General features: G+C 51.7%; 1 protein-coding gene across 3 annotated transcripts in view; it reads right to left on the bottom strand.

The window, feature by feature from the left end:
• Positions 1–17,002, bottom strand: part of LOC147729263 (anoctamin-1-like) — a 921,928-nt gene that overhangs the window by 441,714 nt on the left and 463,212 nt on the right. Inside the window, exon 1 of one of the 3 annotated variants that reach the window (XM_086959574.1) lies at positions 4,066–4,230. The exons of the other annotated variants lie outside the window; for them this stretch is intronic. Coding sequence (XP_086815700.1) covers positions 4,066–4,170 — 105 coding nt within the window. The 5' untranslated portion in view covers positions 4,171–4,230. Of the gene's footprint in view, positions 1–4,065; positions 4,231–17,002 lie in introns of those variants that run through there. 3 annotated transcript variants of the gene reach the window in all.

Raw genomic sequence — 17,002 nt, forward strand, 5'->3', positions numbered from 1 at the left:
TACATACAAGAAGAACACATCTCTTCAAGACCTATTAGTCAAGAGTCATTTTCAGATTAATCAACAACCCAAATGGTGGACAGAACAAAATGTGGGTTTCAAACCATGTACCACATGCAAAGCTTGTAAGATAGGTAAAAAGATGAAGAATGTAATGGAACCGGTTGGAAAATACATGCCGATCAAACAGTATATCACATGCACATCCAAAAACGTAGTGTATGTGATAGAATGCAAATGTGGAATGAAATACATAGGGTCCACTACGTGCAGGTAAAAGAAAAGAATACTGGAGCACATCCGGGCTGTAAAAAACTCGAATATGCTATATGCCACAGCGAAACATCTTAGCATTTGTCAAAATGGGGATTGGCGAGCCATGAATTTCTATGGATTAAAGATGTTGACCAAACAAGACAGAGGAGGGGACACTGTCCGTCTTCTACGACAGATGGAATCATGTTTCATAATTCGATTCTGAACAAAACACCCCAGAGGCATGAACTTTGGAGAGGACCTCCATATACACCTCGAGTGAACTTGAACTCAGCTTAAAACTTTATTGACTATAATAGGGTACTATACCCAACACTCAAAAATAAGAGAGACTAAGAACTTTCATAAAACAAGCCCTAAGTGATACCAACTAGGACGCTAAGTACTATACTTGTAAATCAGAGCACACTAGTCCTTTGTTTGTTATGAATGTTTTGTTTTGAAATATTTTGCTTGAAAACCTACATATCCTATAATGCCACCTTAAGGCTAATACGGGGCAGTATAAAAATGAAAAGCGAAAAGGGACTTGCTGACCGTGAGAAAAGCTGTGAGGCTGAAACGCGTCGGTGGAGTGTTTGTGCAATAAAAGCTTCTAAATAAGTATCCAGTTGTGCCGCCCTCCTTGTGTTCAAAATTAATTATTGGGCTATGATCCAGCCCTTGGGCTGAGCACACACTGTCAAGCGCTCTTGTGCATGGAAGGATCGTCTTGGTGAGAATATATATATATATATATATATATATATATATATATATATATATATATATATATATATATATATATATATATACAAATCCTTTAAAGAAATCCAAACGTACGCTCTCAGGAAGTGAGTCAAAAACCACGAATGCAGGAACACACCCCTCAAATGACATTACTGATGCCACCACTGATTCTCGTCCCCCGCTTGTTGGATAAACCTGAAACTTTCCATGCGCAACAAAAAATCAAGAGTGTGCTTTTTGGGGTAAATTTTGTGTTGATTCTACAAACGATGCAAAAGATACAGGCAAGTCAATCCCTGTGGCAGGGATGGTGTCCGCGCTATTGGCGTCTGGGGCGACAATCATTGTTGGCGCTCCCACCCCCAAGATCTCCCCCTCGGATTCCCCCATGACCATTGGGCCAAAGAGCCCTTCATCCCTCCACAGCCCCACTCTCACATACAGTCACGTGTGTTTTAAAGCACTGGTAAGGCCTGACTTTACTAATAAGAATGTATATCTACCCCAACAAACCCTTTTCAGCACCATTATGACTCGATCATGAAAGACTGGGGAAAAATCATAACGTCCTCACCTATTTTATGCAGTTTTCAAGTAGCTCTTTCATTACAATTCGTAACAGTCACTGTTCTACATTAGGGGTGTATCTTAGGAACTGCAGTGACACACGTTATCTGTGACAAAAGTAGCAATCCACTCAGCCCTCCACATAAATACAGATCTGTGATCTGCATTGTACAAATTATTTGCAGCAGGCACATGAACCTTCTGCGCTACTTTATGGCAAGTGAAATCTGCCAATAGACAAATCTCTGATCTCTCTCTCTCTCTCTAGCAGGAACATTATCCTCGATGGCTATCTTGACGTTTTCATAGCTGCCTGAAAGCTGGGCACACACGTAACTCTGCCCCAGGTGTTTTTAATCATAGTTATTCCTAAACACAACACCCCCTCACCCCTTAGGTCAACTCCCCCTCCCCCCAGGTCAGCGCCCAGTGCGGCTGCACCAGTCGCACTTCCCTAAAGTAGTCCCCCCTCAGTGACACCAATGACGCCTCGCCCATGACAGCACTCCTTGCCCCCCCCCCCCCCCCCCCGACACCCCACAAGCCTCTCTGCGTTGCCTGTGACAGCTTCCCGTGCACTCATGACTCCCCATATACCGCTCACATGGCCAGGGCCCCACGCCAGCTGGGTAATGAGTCCACCCGCCCCCAGGGACCTCTACCCGTGCCCGTCTGTGACAGGTATGGCAGCTCCCCCGTGAACGCACACCCCTGTGATACCCTGGGGCCCCCATGACAGGACCCCTTCACCGGGGACAAGCCTCCTTTGCACACCCCATTCCTCTGAATCCTCCAATGACGGGGGTTTTGCCTCATGGCAAGCCCGATGCCCCCCACCCCCCCCCCCCCCCACCCCACCCACCTCCCTCTCTTGCCCCCACGGCACGGCCGATGCCCCCCTTCTATGAAAGGTGAGATTCCGGCCCCCTGCATCTCCTCCAGTGCGCAGTAACCCGAGCTCCGGGGCATGCCTGGCGCGCTCCCGGTGAGAGCGGCGGCTCGGGTGTCCCCTCGACGCCCGCCTTAATGAGCTAAAAACCCGCTCAGCCGGACACGGGTTACTGTAAAGCGGCCTCATCTCGAGCAGCACCACCACATGGCTGCCGTCCGGCCGGGCCCCTCGCGGTGCACTCTGGGAAGGCGGGACTCTAGGCGCTACCACGAGTCCGCTCGGGCCACTGTCTAGAGTTGTCAGCATTACCTCAAACTCGGGGCACTCCCAGGCCTTCGCCTGTCACTGCACGACATGTACAACGCAAAGCATAAGAGCGTACCCCTCCCACAGGGCGTGAGAGGAACAGTGAAACCAGCACGAATACAGTTTATTCACAATAAATCATTTACAATAAATAGTGCACGCATTTGTTTCATACTTTTTAAATAAACAATTATGTGTATGTATGTAAATGTGTGTATATTGATCTATGGTATAGCCTTTAAGTTACGTATGAAAAAAAACCGCATTATAAAAAGCAATCGAGCGTATATTACTACAACGAATGTTGCCTATATTCCAAAACATGCTACAAATCTAAAAACACATGTAAAACATGTTTATATGTGTAATAAATAAACCAACGTTCGCTTGCAGATAGTAGACACGCCGATACAGACTGCCATGCTAAAAGGCGCACACCTGCTGCTCCAAGACATGCTAGCCACCACAGAAAGACTTTGGGGTAGCTGAGCAGAAAAAGTTGAACACCCAAATAATGCAAAATGTTCGTATTAAATGAATCTGAACTACAGCAAGACAAAGGGCAAATATGCTGGACCCCCTTCGGCTCGGGTACCGAACGCGAGAACGGACATTCTTTGCTTTGCCCAAGTCTAGGCTCAGGTGAGGCCCGTGGCAATCCCTCGTGCAACTTCCACAAAAGGCGCAGCGGCAGCAACCAGAGGCATCCTCGACCCGCCCGGGGTAAGAAACACGCACGTGTTCATAGAACGCGCATCTGCGGACAGCTGGTTACATATAGGTAATATCCTAATTAGAAAATGATTTCTGGGTGCGACAGTGAGTGACACCCTCACTCCAGATCTGCCTTCACCCAGACATGTCTTCTAAAAAGTGGTTGTTTACATTATGCGCTCGCAGGTCAAAGTCGGAAATCTGGCAAAGCCTATTCAGCCATCCATCCTTCCGAGGTCGATCAATTACGTGCCATTAAATTGGTTAATAGTAATGTTTGTACTATACAGCGCATAGAAACATTAGAAGGGCTGTAAGAGGCGCTACATAAAAGCAACTGTTATTTTTTTCAGTCATCCCCAGCTGACCCGATTTGGAATTATATGGAGACAACCTCTCTACGCTTGGGTCGGGGACTTTTTTATTTATATGGTTAGCGGTTTTTGCTGCTTCTATAAAGTGTCGCTCAGTCCAAGACTAAAACCAGTTAATGTGAAAAGTTTCAGGGCCCGTTAATGGTAGAGGGGACAGTCAGGGTCGGGCTGTTCTAGGGCCGTTAATATCATTAGGGACTCACTTACCTCGAACTTGCCGTCCAATTCGCCGTCGGGCAGCCGGTGGTTCCGCGCGGGGGGCTCTTCCTGGGGGGCGGTGAAGGTGCTGCCCGGGCGGCTCTCGTCTGCCATCTCCCTCAGTCAAGGATGTGGTCCCGGCTCAGCCTCCTTCCAGTGGCAGTAGAGCTCAGCTCTGTGATCTTGCAGCCGCAGCTGCTCCTCGCCCTCCCTCGGGGCCGGGGGGGGGGGGGGGGGGGGGGCTCCCTGCGGGCTGACAACTTCCAACACAGATCCGCCGCCTCCCTCCTTCAGCGCCCCCTCCCTGCGAGGTCCTCGTGCACTGATCATGCCCCCCCCCCCCCTCCTCCATCCCCCCGGCTCCACAGGGCGCCGTCTTCTGAGCCATTGGCTGGGTGGGCCGCTAGCTACCCCAGCCCTCGTGGAAGGGGGCTCTGGCAGGGGCTGTTGCTGGCACTGACCTCTTGTGCAACCCTGCCTTTACATCCGGGACACCTGTCTCCGGAACTGTGCCCCTCTTTTCTGTACAGGCACCTGCTTTTATGATGGCACTCGCAACTACTCTCTCTCAGTTCAAGGCCAGTACCTATTAGAAGACTGCTCTACCCTTTCTCTCACCACTGGGCACCCATTTTCAACGGCTCGATCCATTCTTTCTCCAAGGGACACTTCTTTTTACATCGCCACCTTTTGCTACTCTTCAGGGCATCTCTTTAAATCGTTCTGCCTCTTCTGTCTTTTCGAGGCATCTCTTTTTAAATCGCTCTAGTTTTTTCCTTACTTCAGCCAACTCTTTTTAAACCGCTCTGCCTCTTCTGCCTCTTCGAGGCATCTCTTTTTAAATCGCTCTAGTTTTTTCCTTACTTCAGCCAACTATTTTTTAAATCGCTCTACCTTTGTTTCTCTCCTGAGGGCACCTCTTTTTTATAACGTCCCACGTTTTTATTGCCCCTCTAGCCGCCTCTTTTTAAATCGCTCTCCTCCTTCCTTTTCCTCGTTCCATGCGGATCCCTTTCTCTAGAGAGACTCTTCCCCCCCCTCCTAATGCTGCTCTGGACTCCTTCGCTGCAGGGCACCTGGGCTGTTGTGCAGTGACGTACCTACGTGTTGCATCAGGGTACCCCTCTTGTGCGGGGACTTCTTTAGTGGCACCTGTACTTCCTCCTGTTGAATTTTAATTGCATCTTTCTCTTTTCTATTTCTGTAATTTTTTATTGTAAACAAAGAATATATATTTACATGGATGACCTCTATTGTTGTTCGGACAGCTCGTCCTCTTCCCTTCGGTGCACCCCCACCCGCACCCCCTTTTAGTGACGTACCTTTATTATCTCTCTTTTCACATCTAGCTTACTCTCGGTGCGAGCACCCATTCAGTATCCGACTCCCACTTTTTACGGAGAAAACATCCTATTTCGTCATATACACCTCCTGTTTTATTGTATGGATTGTAATTACTTTTATATAGCGCTACCTACCTCTGACGAGGCGTCGAAGCGCTTGACGCCGGGCAGCAAGCTGCTAGTACATAGTTATGGTTATTTATTGTCCGTGGCACATTGTATTGTATTGTAATTGCATTTATATAGCGCTGACTACCCCTAACGAGGCGTCCAAGCACTTTTTCGGCGGGTAGCATGCTACTCCGGGCCTCAGAGGATTAGTGTTGAATTAGTATAGTGAGACATACAAGCCCATTTTAAGTGGTGGATAGGTTAGTCAGTTCTTTGGATTTGGAATGATAGCAGAAAGATAGAGGAGGACACAGGTTTGTGTGTGGGGTGCATCATGCGCCGGGTATCGTTCCTGTCTGAGATTATGCGTCCTCTTACCCTGGGATACCCCGCTATGTCGGTGCCCTGGGACACCCACTAGATTTGGCGCTGTCCTGCTCTGACGCGTCACTCTTGTAATGATATTTTTTTTATCAAGCGCGCTAGTGCCCATGGGCGTCTGGGAGCTAGAAAACGACCATGGACTAACTGTAACCCTGCTGGAAGCTATTAGTTGGACAACAGCCAGGTTTGGGGCTGTTTCCTAGAGTGAAAAAGGTTAGTGTGAGGTGTTATATACAGAGGAAGACTGTTTCATAATTAAACTCCTGCCAAGCCACGGGGTCCTTTTAAATGTGGACATAACACGCTCCACTTTTACAAAACATGCGGCGGTCTATGGCGACAAACCACTGGAATCGGAGCTGAAAACAACCCGGACAGCAGTCGCGAGGAGTCCCTTAGAGGGGCGATGCGCAGGGCCCGTAGAGCACACAGGTTTCTACAGGCAGCCAGTGAGGTGACGATGGAGCCTGTGATGCTGGCTGCACCCTGGCAATGCCCAGCAGGGGGCACGCAGCTGCACTTTGAAGGGTCTGTAGGCTATTTGATTTCTGCTGTTGAATGTTGAGATATGGAGCAGTGCATAGTCAATTCTTGATAACACTAAGGCAGCTATTACTGCTTTCTGCAGCTCAAAAGGAACATTTTTATTCGCTATTCTCAGAATACTGAAATGCAGATATATATAGTGACTTGATTCATTTGGTCTGAGAGTCAGCTTGTCATGGAACATGACTTCTAGATTCTGTACCTTTCTAGAGGACGGTGGAAGAGTACCGGGATCCTCGGACCCCCAGATGGGGAACCAGGAGGAGGTGTCTTTGCCAAACAGAAGAACCTCAGTTTTTCCAGTCAAGTTTAAGTCCATTTTATCCCATCCATGTCTCAATTTGCAGCATACAGCTGTGAAACCCAACCCTTGGCCATGGACTCTCCCCGCCCCCCCCTCCCCCACCCCCCACCTCCCCCAGCCATGGCAATTTTACTGGACCGGCCGGGGTGAAAGTGTGAAGCACTGCTGCTTAACTAAACCGCCCCCAGCACCGCTGCTTAACCCTTTCGATGCGTGTGACAAGGTCAGCTCGTCATGAGCGTTACCTGCGCTGTGCGTGTGACGAGTTGACCTTGTCACGAAACGCGGGATTTTCAAAATCTCGGCGCTCAGCGGGAAAACCGCTAGCGCGCATGCGGTTAACTAAACTGGCCCCCAGCACTGCTGCTTTTGTTACTGGAGGTTGATATTGCAGCATCCCTGTAAACCCGGTCCCACCCTTCCAGCCTCCCGGGGAAATACCAGATGCCTGCTACAGTCTGACCAGCCGTGCTCCCCCCTTTCTGATCTGACTGATCCATGACTGGCCATGGCCCCCTCCCCACCGAGCTGGGAAGGAGCTGCCTGCAGAGTGAGTGATCCTGTCTGTAGCTGGCGGCTCTTTATGGCCCTGTCTGTCAGAGGCACCGGTGGCCAGCACATCAAGTAGTGTGAGGTGGTATTCACTGCTGAGGACAGGACAGGAGGTCACAAGCGGATGGGAGATCCGTGAAAGGCAGGGGAAAGGTTGGGGGGGGAGAAGCTGGGGTCAGTTTCAAAGGGGAGTTGGAGTCCAGAAAAAGGGGAACCCTTTGTCCTGTAGGGGGAAGGGAGCTCTGTCCCGGGAGAGGCAGGGGACAGGTTAAAAGGACGGGGGAGGTGGGGTGGTAGATGAGTGTCAGAATCAAGGGACAGTTTTGAGGAGGGTAAAGAGAATGGTGCCAAGAGAGGCAGGAGAGAGGAGGAGGCAGGAGAGGGTTCCCAGCAGGTGACAGGTGGTAGTGAAAGCTGAAGGTAGTTTCCAACAGAAGCAGAGGAGGCAGGGGATAGGGTCCAGAGGCAGTCAGGGGGCGTGGGCAAAGAGACGACAGAGAACAGGCTCTACAGGTTGTTAGGGAATACGGTTGTACTGTACACAGGGTAAAAGAACAAATGAAAGGCATTGATGGATGGGTTCAAAATGGAGAAAGCGGAAGGGTTGAAAAGGAGGCAAATGGGGTTCATAGGAGAGTCACGTTACCTGACCAATCCTTAGGGCTTAAGTAACCTTGATAACATCTCACGCAGAGACCTGTACTTTGGATACTCTCTATGCACACACAGAAGTTGGAATAATAAAAAACAGACTCTAATGGCCATAGCCCACTGGTGAAATGCACACAGTGGTATATCTAGAGGAGGGGGGGGGGGGCAGAGAGGGCCAGTGCCTACCTCGGTTTGCCCTACCTATTCCTTGTGTCCCACCACCCCAGCTGCTGTGCTGGGTTTCGTTTTTGCTGGTTTAGATGCTTTGGACACTCTGCCACTGCTGTTCAGAGTCAAAGTGCAAGTGCTCCCTGGGTAAATTGTTATTGTGATTGGTTATCCCTGATTGGCATATTTCTATTACCAAGAAGTCCCTAATAAAATGCACTGAGTGTGCCAGGGCTGGTGATTTAAATGCTTCTAGTGGGCCTGCAGCACCGATTGTGCAACCCACAGGAGTAGCCCTAAAATGGTGTCTCAGGCCTGCCACAGCAGGGCCTGTGTGCAGTCTGTGAACTGCTATGTCCAACTGGTCAGTGTCCCCACTCCCTTTCTGTACACATTGGCCACCCCTATGGAAGGCCCAAGGTACCCCCTTGGGCAGGGTGCAGTGTATGGGAAAGGTAGAGTATACTAGTGCAGGTGACATGCTGTGGTAGGGAATTACAGCTATTTTCGTTTTTCACTATTGTAAGTCTATCTTGCCCCATAAGCTATCATGGGGAATGCTGGCTACAGTGGCTACCAGCATATCTTCCCATAGGAGCAAGAAAGGACATACAAGTCTAGTATCCCTGAACTTAGAATTTAATAACACATCTTTTAGGAAAGGTTGTTTTTAATGCCTGTGTTTGAGAACAGCACTTTTTGAAAGTTGCTGTTCTCTTGTCTGACCTTTCTGTGTGCCTTGGCCTGTTTGTGAATTGACTGTCTGGTTTGACAGTGACAGGGGCTGGGAGCCCCCAGGAGGCTGGCTGAGTCAGCCCTAGGCTGAATGACTGCATCTGCATCTTGAGTGGTGAGGGGGGATAGCACCCGGGCCTGAATAGGGCTGTGCCTACCTTCCACAGTGCTGGCTCCATCTCCTGCTGGGCAGCTGACTACCCTGCCCCTCTCCCTGAAAGGAAAGGAGAGGCCAGGAAAACAAAGTGCTCAAGGAACACCCTGAACTGGATCAGACCGGGCTCACAGCCCTCCTGCACAAAGGGAACAAAGACTTTTAGGGGTATAAGTACAGGACCCCAGACTACAGAGAATCAGATCATCCTGGAATCAAGAAGGAACCCCTGCTAGGAGAAAGTTGAAACTGAAGAAGGACGACTGTCCTGCTGTTGCTCTGCTGGACTGTCATGCTGTTGCTTTGCTGCCAAGGAGAGGGGAAGGACTTTGCTTTGTGCTGTGCCCCCTTGCTTGTAGGAATCTCCACGGGTCTGAGAAGAGCTGGATCCCTGTTAAGAAGTCCTAGGAACAAAAGGACTTCACCCCCAGCTTTCCTGAACTTCTTAAGATTTTAAAGACTTTCAAGTTTTATTGCATTGCTCGCGGAGCGCATCCCCGTCAGTGCAAGGAAATTTCCGCCGCTACGAAGGCCGAGAGTGTCGCAGTGCCTGTTGCCGCTGCCAGAGTCGTCGCATCCTTAGTTTGCGGGATGCACCAGTCCGGTGCGGGAAGATAACTATCACTGCGAGCATTGTCGCAGGGCCTGTCGTCACTGGTCACTGGGTGAGATCGACGCACCGCTTGCTAGCGGACCGCATCACGTCGCTGCGAACATCGTCGCAGGGTCATCGCATCGAGGAGCTGCGAGAGAAAGATCACCGCTGGACCGCGCATCGTCGCACCGGAGATCGTCGCAGCCCCCAAAGATCAGTGCATCGTGCCTTTGCAAGCTTTTTTTACTATGGAACCCCCACACCGGAATCCATACAAGGTATTGCCTCCCTCCCCAAACAGACCTTGATTCGTCGCAACACGCCCACTACATCCAGCGGGGTTGTCGCATCACCTCCCCAAGGTCTCAGGAGTGATGCATCGCTTGTTTTCCACCACACCAACTTCTGTTTTGGAACTTTGTCGCATTTAAAGGTACTGTTGGCTAAACATGACGCAACTGTGAACTATTTTCACACAACTGTGGATTATTCTGACGCAACCTTAAGAACTCTTTTGAAACCATATTCTTGAACTGTGTATGTTGGATTTTTGTCGTTTTGGTCTTGTGTAGTTTAGATTAAATACCTTTATTTTAACTGTTGTGGAGTATGTTTGTGGGGTTTTCAATGTGTTACTGTGAGTGTTAGTACAAATACTTTACTTATTGCCTTTGATAAGCCATGACTACTCGTGCCAAGCTACCAAGGGGGTGAGCAGGAGTTATCTAAAGAGTGCATCTTCCTTACCCTGACTAGAAGCAAGGGTCCCTATTAGGACAGTGGTACCTACCTCTGCCGACTAGAGACCCCTGTTCTAACAAATACAGTGTTTTTTAAAAAAAATGTTTAATACTGACTTTGTATGTCTGTATGTATATATATATATATATATATATATATATATATATATATATATACATTCACTGAAAAAACCATAGGTTATAGACCATATATAGTTAGGAATTAGCATTTACAAAACCTTATTTTACTCACACAAAACCATTGAAATTCGCATATATAGTTAGTTGCACTTACTATATATCGCGCACCCGCAATCCACTGCTGATCATGTCACATATTACATCATTCATGACATGGTCAGTGACATCACTGATGACATCACTGATGACATCTCAAATGACATCACTGATGACATCACTGATGACATCACTGATGACATCTCATTTGACATTACTGATGACATCACTGATGACATAATTCATGTGATAATAGGATGAACCTCTTCAGACTCTAATATAACCTTAGATACACTCAGTGTAAACAGACACTCACAGACTGTCACTCATCCATGGAGTTACTCACACACCTAGTCAGTCATGCAAAAAATAAATCACACCTCCATTTCCTCAACTATACAGTTATACACACCTTACTTAATCAAACATATACTAACACATATTTACTCTCTTATACAATCCCTGATACAAGTTCACAATGATCCATACAGCCACTCACACATTCACTGGCTCTTATGAACAGTTATTTTTTTTTTTTTTTTTTTTTAAATATATTTTTATTGCAGGAATTAGTAGATCGTTACAATATCGACCAGCATTGTATCACAAGCAATATCAACAGAATAAGGCCCTCTGGCCCCCCACCGTGAGTTTCGTACACAGCCATCCGGCCCACAACCCTGGGGTCGGGCGGAGAAATGCAATGGGGGATCAGTAGGATACTGGAGCTGGTCCGGATGATTCACTGTCCGTCATCTGCTTTTCCAAACAATCCTATAAACCCAAAAGAAAACCCCCACCCTCAAAGGACTACTAACTAAAAGAAACCCCACCCACCCCCACCACCAGCGCCAGGGAGCTACCAACACAGGATCTGCCATGGGACCCACGGGGAAAGCAATAGGACTGTCAGTACAAACGTTCACCGGGACTCGGGGCGAGTCGCTTCTTCACCTTCAGAGTCGCTGGGGGCACAATAATCCCTGAGGGCCTGCACCAACATTTTGCACTCCAACGCGGCCTCCTGCGCCTTCTCATTACTCTGCCTCCAAGCAAGTTGATACCTCAGCGCGCTCTCTCCCGCCGCCCACTTCAAAAGCTCACTGTGCCATCTGCTGCCTGTCGGACCAACTCGTGCCTTCCAGTTCCTGGTCACCTCTCGTTTAGCAAGGAGGAGCCCTAGGTCGATAAATTTACTAGAAATTTTATTCCTGGGGGTATGGGGGAACCAGTGTAGGAGCCCCACCGCCGCATCCAGCGATAAGGATCTCCCTGTCACCTCCTCCAGGGTCGTCGCTACTTCCTGCCAGTAGGACGACAGTCCTGGACAGGCCCATAACATATGTAGGAGGTCCGCTTCCTGAGCCGGGCACCTAGGGCATTCCGCCGAAGTCGTGGCAAAATATCGCCTGATTTTCACCGGGGTCAGGTACGCCCTATGGAGAACATAATAGTGGACCAGGTGGAAACGGGCGTTACGTGTGCCCTTCCATGCTCGTCTCACCAACTGGGACCAGGTCGTCTCCGGGATCTCCCTACCAATGTCCTCCTCCCAGCGGTTTCTCAAAGTGGTGAGAGGAGCCAACCCTTCGTTAATCAACCTGCCGTAGAGGCAAGTGACCGCCTTCACCGTGCCCGCCGACATCATCACGTACTGGCACACCTGAGATAAGTGGGGTTCCTCCTGCCTGTTCCTCCAGTGTGCCTGGATTGCTCGCACAATGGCCGAGTGCAGTAGAAAGTCACCACGGGGGATCTCAAATCGGTCAATAAGATCCTGGAAGGACGAGAGCGCTCCGTCCTCGTACAGATCCCCAACTAGCTGTAAGCCGGTATCCTCCCAGGCCGCCAAACGTGACCAATCCCCTCCGTGAGGGAGGGCCGTCAGCATCCCCAACGGTATTTCAGGCGCATATGGTATTCTCAGTTGGCCTCGGGCGTGGGCCCGATTCCAACACAGGCGGACAGTCCGCTCCTCCATCAACAAATCCCGCAGGGCTAAACGTTGTCGCAGCGCTATAAAGGAGAGAACATGTCTGGCCATGCCCGTCCCCCTTCCGTCTTCCGGGCCCCGGAATGCTCTGGCGATCTCCTGGGTGAAGGTCTGGAGCTGCGCCGCCAGATAGTACTTTTCAAATTCCGGCACCGCAAGCCCCCCCTCGTCTTTCGGCCTCATCAGGGTTTTGAGGGCCACCCGCCGTCGGCCCGACCCCCAGAGGAATCCGACCACCATAGAGCGTAACAGACGAAACGTGGCCGGTGGGACCCAGATTGGTAGAGTCCGGAAGTAATACAATAGCGCCACCATTTTGAGCAGGGCGATCCGTCCCGCCACCGAAAGCGGCAGCGTGGCCCAAAAGTCCATGCAGCCTCGGAGTGCTCGAATGCAGCGGGCAATGTTCCCATCTAGGAGGTCGTGTTGGTCGTGATAAACCAATACCCCAAGGTACTTAAAGCAGTCGGGCTCCCATCTAATCTCCCTACTTAGGGCAGGGGCGGGAGTACCCCTGCGCACCGGAAAAAGACAGGTCTTAGACCAATTCACTCGGAGGCCCGAGACCTCCCCGAACTCTGTGAGCGCCACCTCCGCTCCACGTAAAGCGTCGAGCGGGTCCTCTAGGAAGAGCAACAGGTCGTCCGCATATAGCGAAACATAATGCGGGCCCGCAGGCGTCCACAAGCCCGTATTGTGGGCTCCCGATCGAAGGTGCAGCGCCAGTGGCTCCACCGCCAGCGCAAAAAGAAGTGGGGACAATGAACACCCTTGCCGCGTGCCTCGTTCTACCGGATACCGCGAGGAAATCAATGGGCCCGCCCGGACCCTGGCCGAAGCAGAGGCATAGAGAACCGCGGTCCATCTGACAAAGCCCTCCCCGAGGCCGAATCTCCGTAGCACCGTGCAGAGGTAGTCCCACTCCAGGCTATCAAACGCCTTTTCTAGGTCCACCGACAAGACGACCGGGGACGGGGGACGGGGCATCCACAAATGGTTCCCCTAGCAAACGGAACAACCTGCGAATATTCATAGTCGTGTTCCGCCGTGGGATGAAACCGGCTTGGTCCTCATGCACCAGGGAACTCATGTGTCCCAGCAGCCTCGAGGCCAAGATGCTGCTCAGTATTTTATAGTCCACCGTCAACATCGATAGGGGACGGTAAGATCCCGGGTCGGAAGAGTCTCGGCCCGGTTTAAGGAGAGGAACCACCAATGCCTCACACATCGAGCTCGGGAGTCGCCCCAGCCTCCTCGCCTCCCTGTAGACCACCAATAATCGAGGGGCTAGGAGGTCAGCATAAGCTGCATAAAACTCCACAGGTAGGCCATCCAGGCCCGGGGTCTTGTTTCTCGCCATCCGTTTAATGGCCCCGCGGATCTCCCCTAAGTCAATGTCGGATCCCAGGGCTTTCGCCACTTCCCGCTCCACTGTGCGGAGCTCCAGTGGACGAAGATAATTATCAAGTCGGTCAGGGTCTTGTGCGGAGCGACTGCGGTACAAACCTTCATAATAATGCCGGAAGCAACTAAGAATCTCCGGTTGAGTGTATACCTCGGTTCCGTCTGCCTCACGCATACTGGTCGTCGATTGGGACTGGCGCGTAGGGTTGGCCAACCACGCCAACAACGCGCTCGATCTGTCTCCCTCCGCGATGGACCGGACCGTATAGGCCTTATAATCAAAACAACGGAGCCGTTCGACCTCTGCCGCTACTTTTTCCCTCGCCTCTACCGTTTGTGTTTGCAATTCCGGGTGTCCGGGGCGGCGAGTTTCGAGCTCGCGGAGTTCCCGGTCCGCTGTATCTAGGTCAGCCAGGATGACGCGCCTCATGCCCACCTTCGTAGAGATATAGTAACCCCTCACCACTACCTTAAAAGCGTCCCATTCTAACGCCCTAGTACTCGCGGAGCCGCCGTTGGACGCAAAATATTCTGATATCTTATCCCCCAGGTCCGCCCTGAAGACACTGTCCTCAAGAATCTCGGGTCGCAGTTTCCAGGTGGGCACCGCCGGCGTCCCGGGGAACCAGCGAAGGTCCAGCAGGAGGGGGTTATGGTCCGAAATGGTCCTGGACAGGTACTCAGATCGGACCGCTGCCGAAACCAGTTCGGGCGACCCAAGAAAGCCATCTAGTCTGACATGCAACTCATGAAGTCTCGAGAAATATGAATAATCCCTAGATGCTGGGTGATGCGCCCTCCAAATGTCCGTCAAACCCCAGCGGGTCTGCCAATCCTGACGACCCTTAGCCGTGCGCCGAACCGGGGAATCGGGAAGCGGCGGATGCGAGCGGTCTATGTCCACGTCCACCACGGAATTAAAGTCTCCCCCAAGCAGGAGGGGCCCGGAGAAGAAGTGGGCTAACGAGCCCGATAACCTGGAAAGGAAGGCAGTCTGGTCCACATTAGGAGCGTACACACAGCAAACGTTTAGGTCCCTCCCTCCTAGAGTGCCCGAGTTGGCCACGTAACGCCCCTCTGGATCTAACACTGTCCTCGTGACTTGGAAGGGGACCCCTGCTCTGATCCATATTAGTGCCCCTCTGGCATAAGCGGAGTACGACGTGGAAAAGACCTGCCCCCGCCATCTACGCTGTAGCGCCGCCCCTTCCGCCTTGTTCAGATGAGTTTCCTGCAGCAGCGCCATTTGCACTCCCCTACGCACTAAATAAGCGTGGACCTTGTGGCGCCTGGACATTGTATGAAGCCCCCTTACGTTCCAAGTGACACATTTCAAGTTAGCAACATCAGCCATTGTCCCGTATTGTTCTCGCACAGTCTCCCCATCCGGGTCCCCACAAAGAAAAGACATCATTCCTCCCAGCACTGATGGCGGCCATTTTCCCCAACCAAAACCAAACAACCCAGGAACGAACCAAACCCTCACCCACCCACCCCAGAACAGGACCCAAACTACACCATCTAGATCCCATCCAAACCTCGTCTTCCATCAACCCAAGAACCCCTACTAATCCTACGGTCGCCACCGTAGGAAGGCCTTAAGGGCCAGGTGCGGGCTGGGCGGAGGCAGTGGGCCCTCGTCGCTCAGGCCACCAGGACTATAACAAGCCCCAAACAGTGCCAAAAACCTCTCGGGGCAAAAACAGGGGCATTCCACCCCTCCCTCCCTCTTTGTCAGCAATAAAGGACGGCAACCGCCTCCCCCCTGCCGGGCCCCCTCCCAAAATAAGGCAGCATACCCCGTTACCCTTGTCCATCCAAAAGGTCCTCCACCGATTTCGGTGTGATCACCGGTGTATGGGCACTGTCGGCCACCGAGTCCTCCGAGTCCGATGGTGCCTCCTCTTCACCCGGGTTTTCTTCCTCCTCAGTGGCTTCGTCTCGTGCACCCGACAATTCCGACAATACTTCCAACACTCCCCTCCGCTCCGACGACGTCTCTGCAGTTGAGGGCCCTCCCGTGCGGCCGCGGCGATTCCTGACCCTCTTGGATCGCCGCTTCTGTTTCGGCTCATCTGCCTGTTGGGACGAGGAGCCAAAGCCATCTTTCCCTGTCCTGTAAAGCTCGAGCCAGGCACAGACATCCTCCGGGGTGTCGAAGAACTGAGTTTTGTCATCGACAATGATGCGGAGCCTTGCAGGGTAGAGGAGCGAATACTGTATGCCCTCGCTCCTAAGCTCGCGCTTGACCGCTAGGAAGGAGAACCGCTTGCGTTGCGTCTCGTAGGTGTAATCCGGAAAGATGTTCACCTGACTGTTCGCTACTTTGAATGGACCATTATGTCTGGCGGCATTGAGGATTAAGTCCCTGTCTCGAAAGTGCAACAACCGCGCCACCACCGGCCTCGGGGTGCGTCCCTGTTGCGGTGGCCGTGCTGGGACTCTGTGGGCACGCTCCAGAGTGTAGAAGGAGGACAGTCCCTCCGGGGCCACCGTGTCTCGGAGCCAGGTCTCCAAGTATGTCACCATGTCGCCATCCTCGACCTTTTCCGGCAGACCCACTACACGGATGTTGTTCCTCCTGTTGCGGCCTTCCGCATCCTCCGCCCTCTGCTCCAGGGTCGCAATTCGGGATAGGGCGTCCTTCATAGTCGCAGCCAAGGTTCGCTGCGCCGGCTCCAAGGTTTTCACCGTGCTCTCCACCTCCTTGACCCGGTCTGAAAGTTTGCCGTGGTCCGCTCTGAGGAGACCCAGGCTCGTCGCTACCTGAGCAATGTCCTGTTGGAGGGCCGATCTCGTGGTCGCTATCGCCTCTAGGACGCGGTCGAACTGTTGCTGCATCGACGCGCCACCAGAACTCTTTGGGTCCCCATGCTCCTCTTTGTCCTGGGCTTCCGAGTCCGAGGTGGTCTGGGTAGGCTCCTCTAGGTTTCCCCATGCCTCCGGGGGCACTCCTTGAAGGTCCCGGAGTTGGCGTCTCCGTGTGCAGGTGTCGACCACGACCCTCCCGGTTACTGGTCCTCAAATCG

The sequence above is a fragment of the Lissotriton vulgaris genome, chromosome 2_2 (assembly GCF_964263255.1).
Source record: "Lissotriton vulgaris chromosome 2_2, aLisVul1.2, whole genome shotgun sequence".
In the NCBI taxonomy this organism is placed as follows: Eukaryota; Metazoa; Chordata; class Amphibia; order Caudata; family Salamandridae; genus Lissotriton; species Lissotriton vulgaris.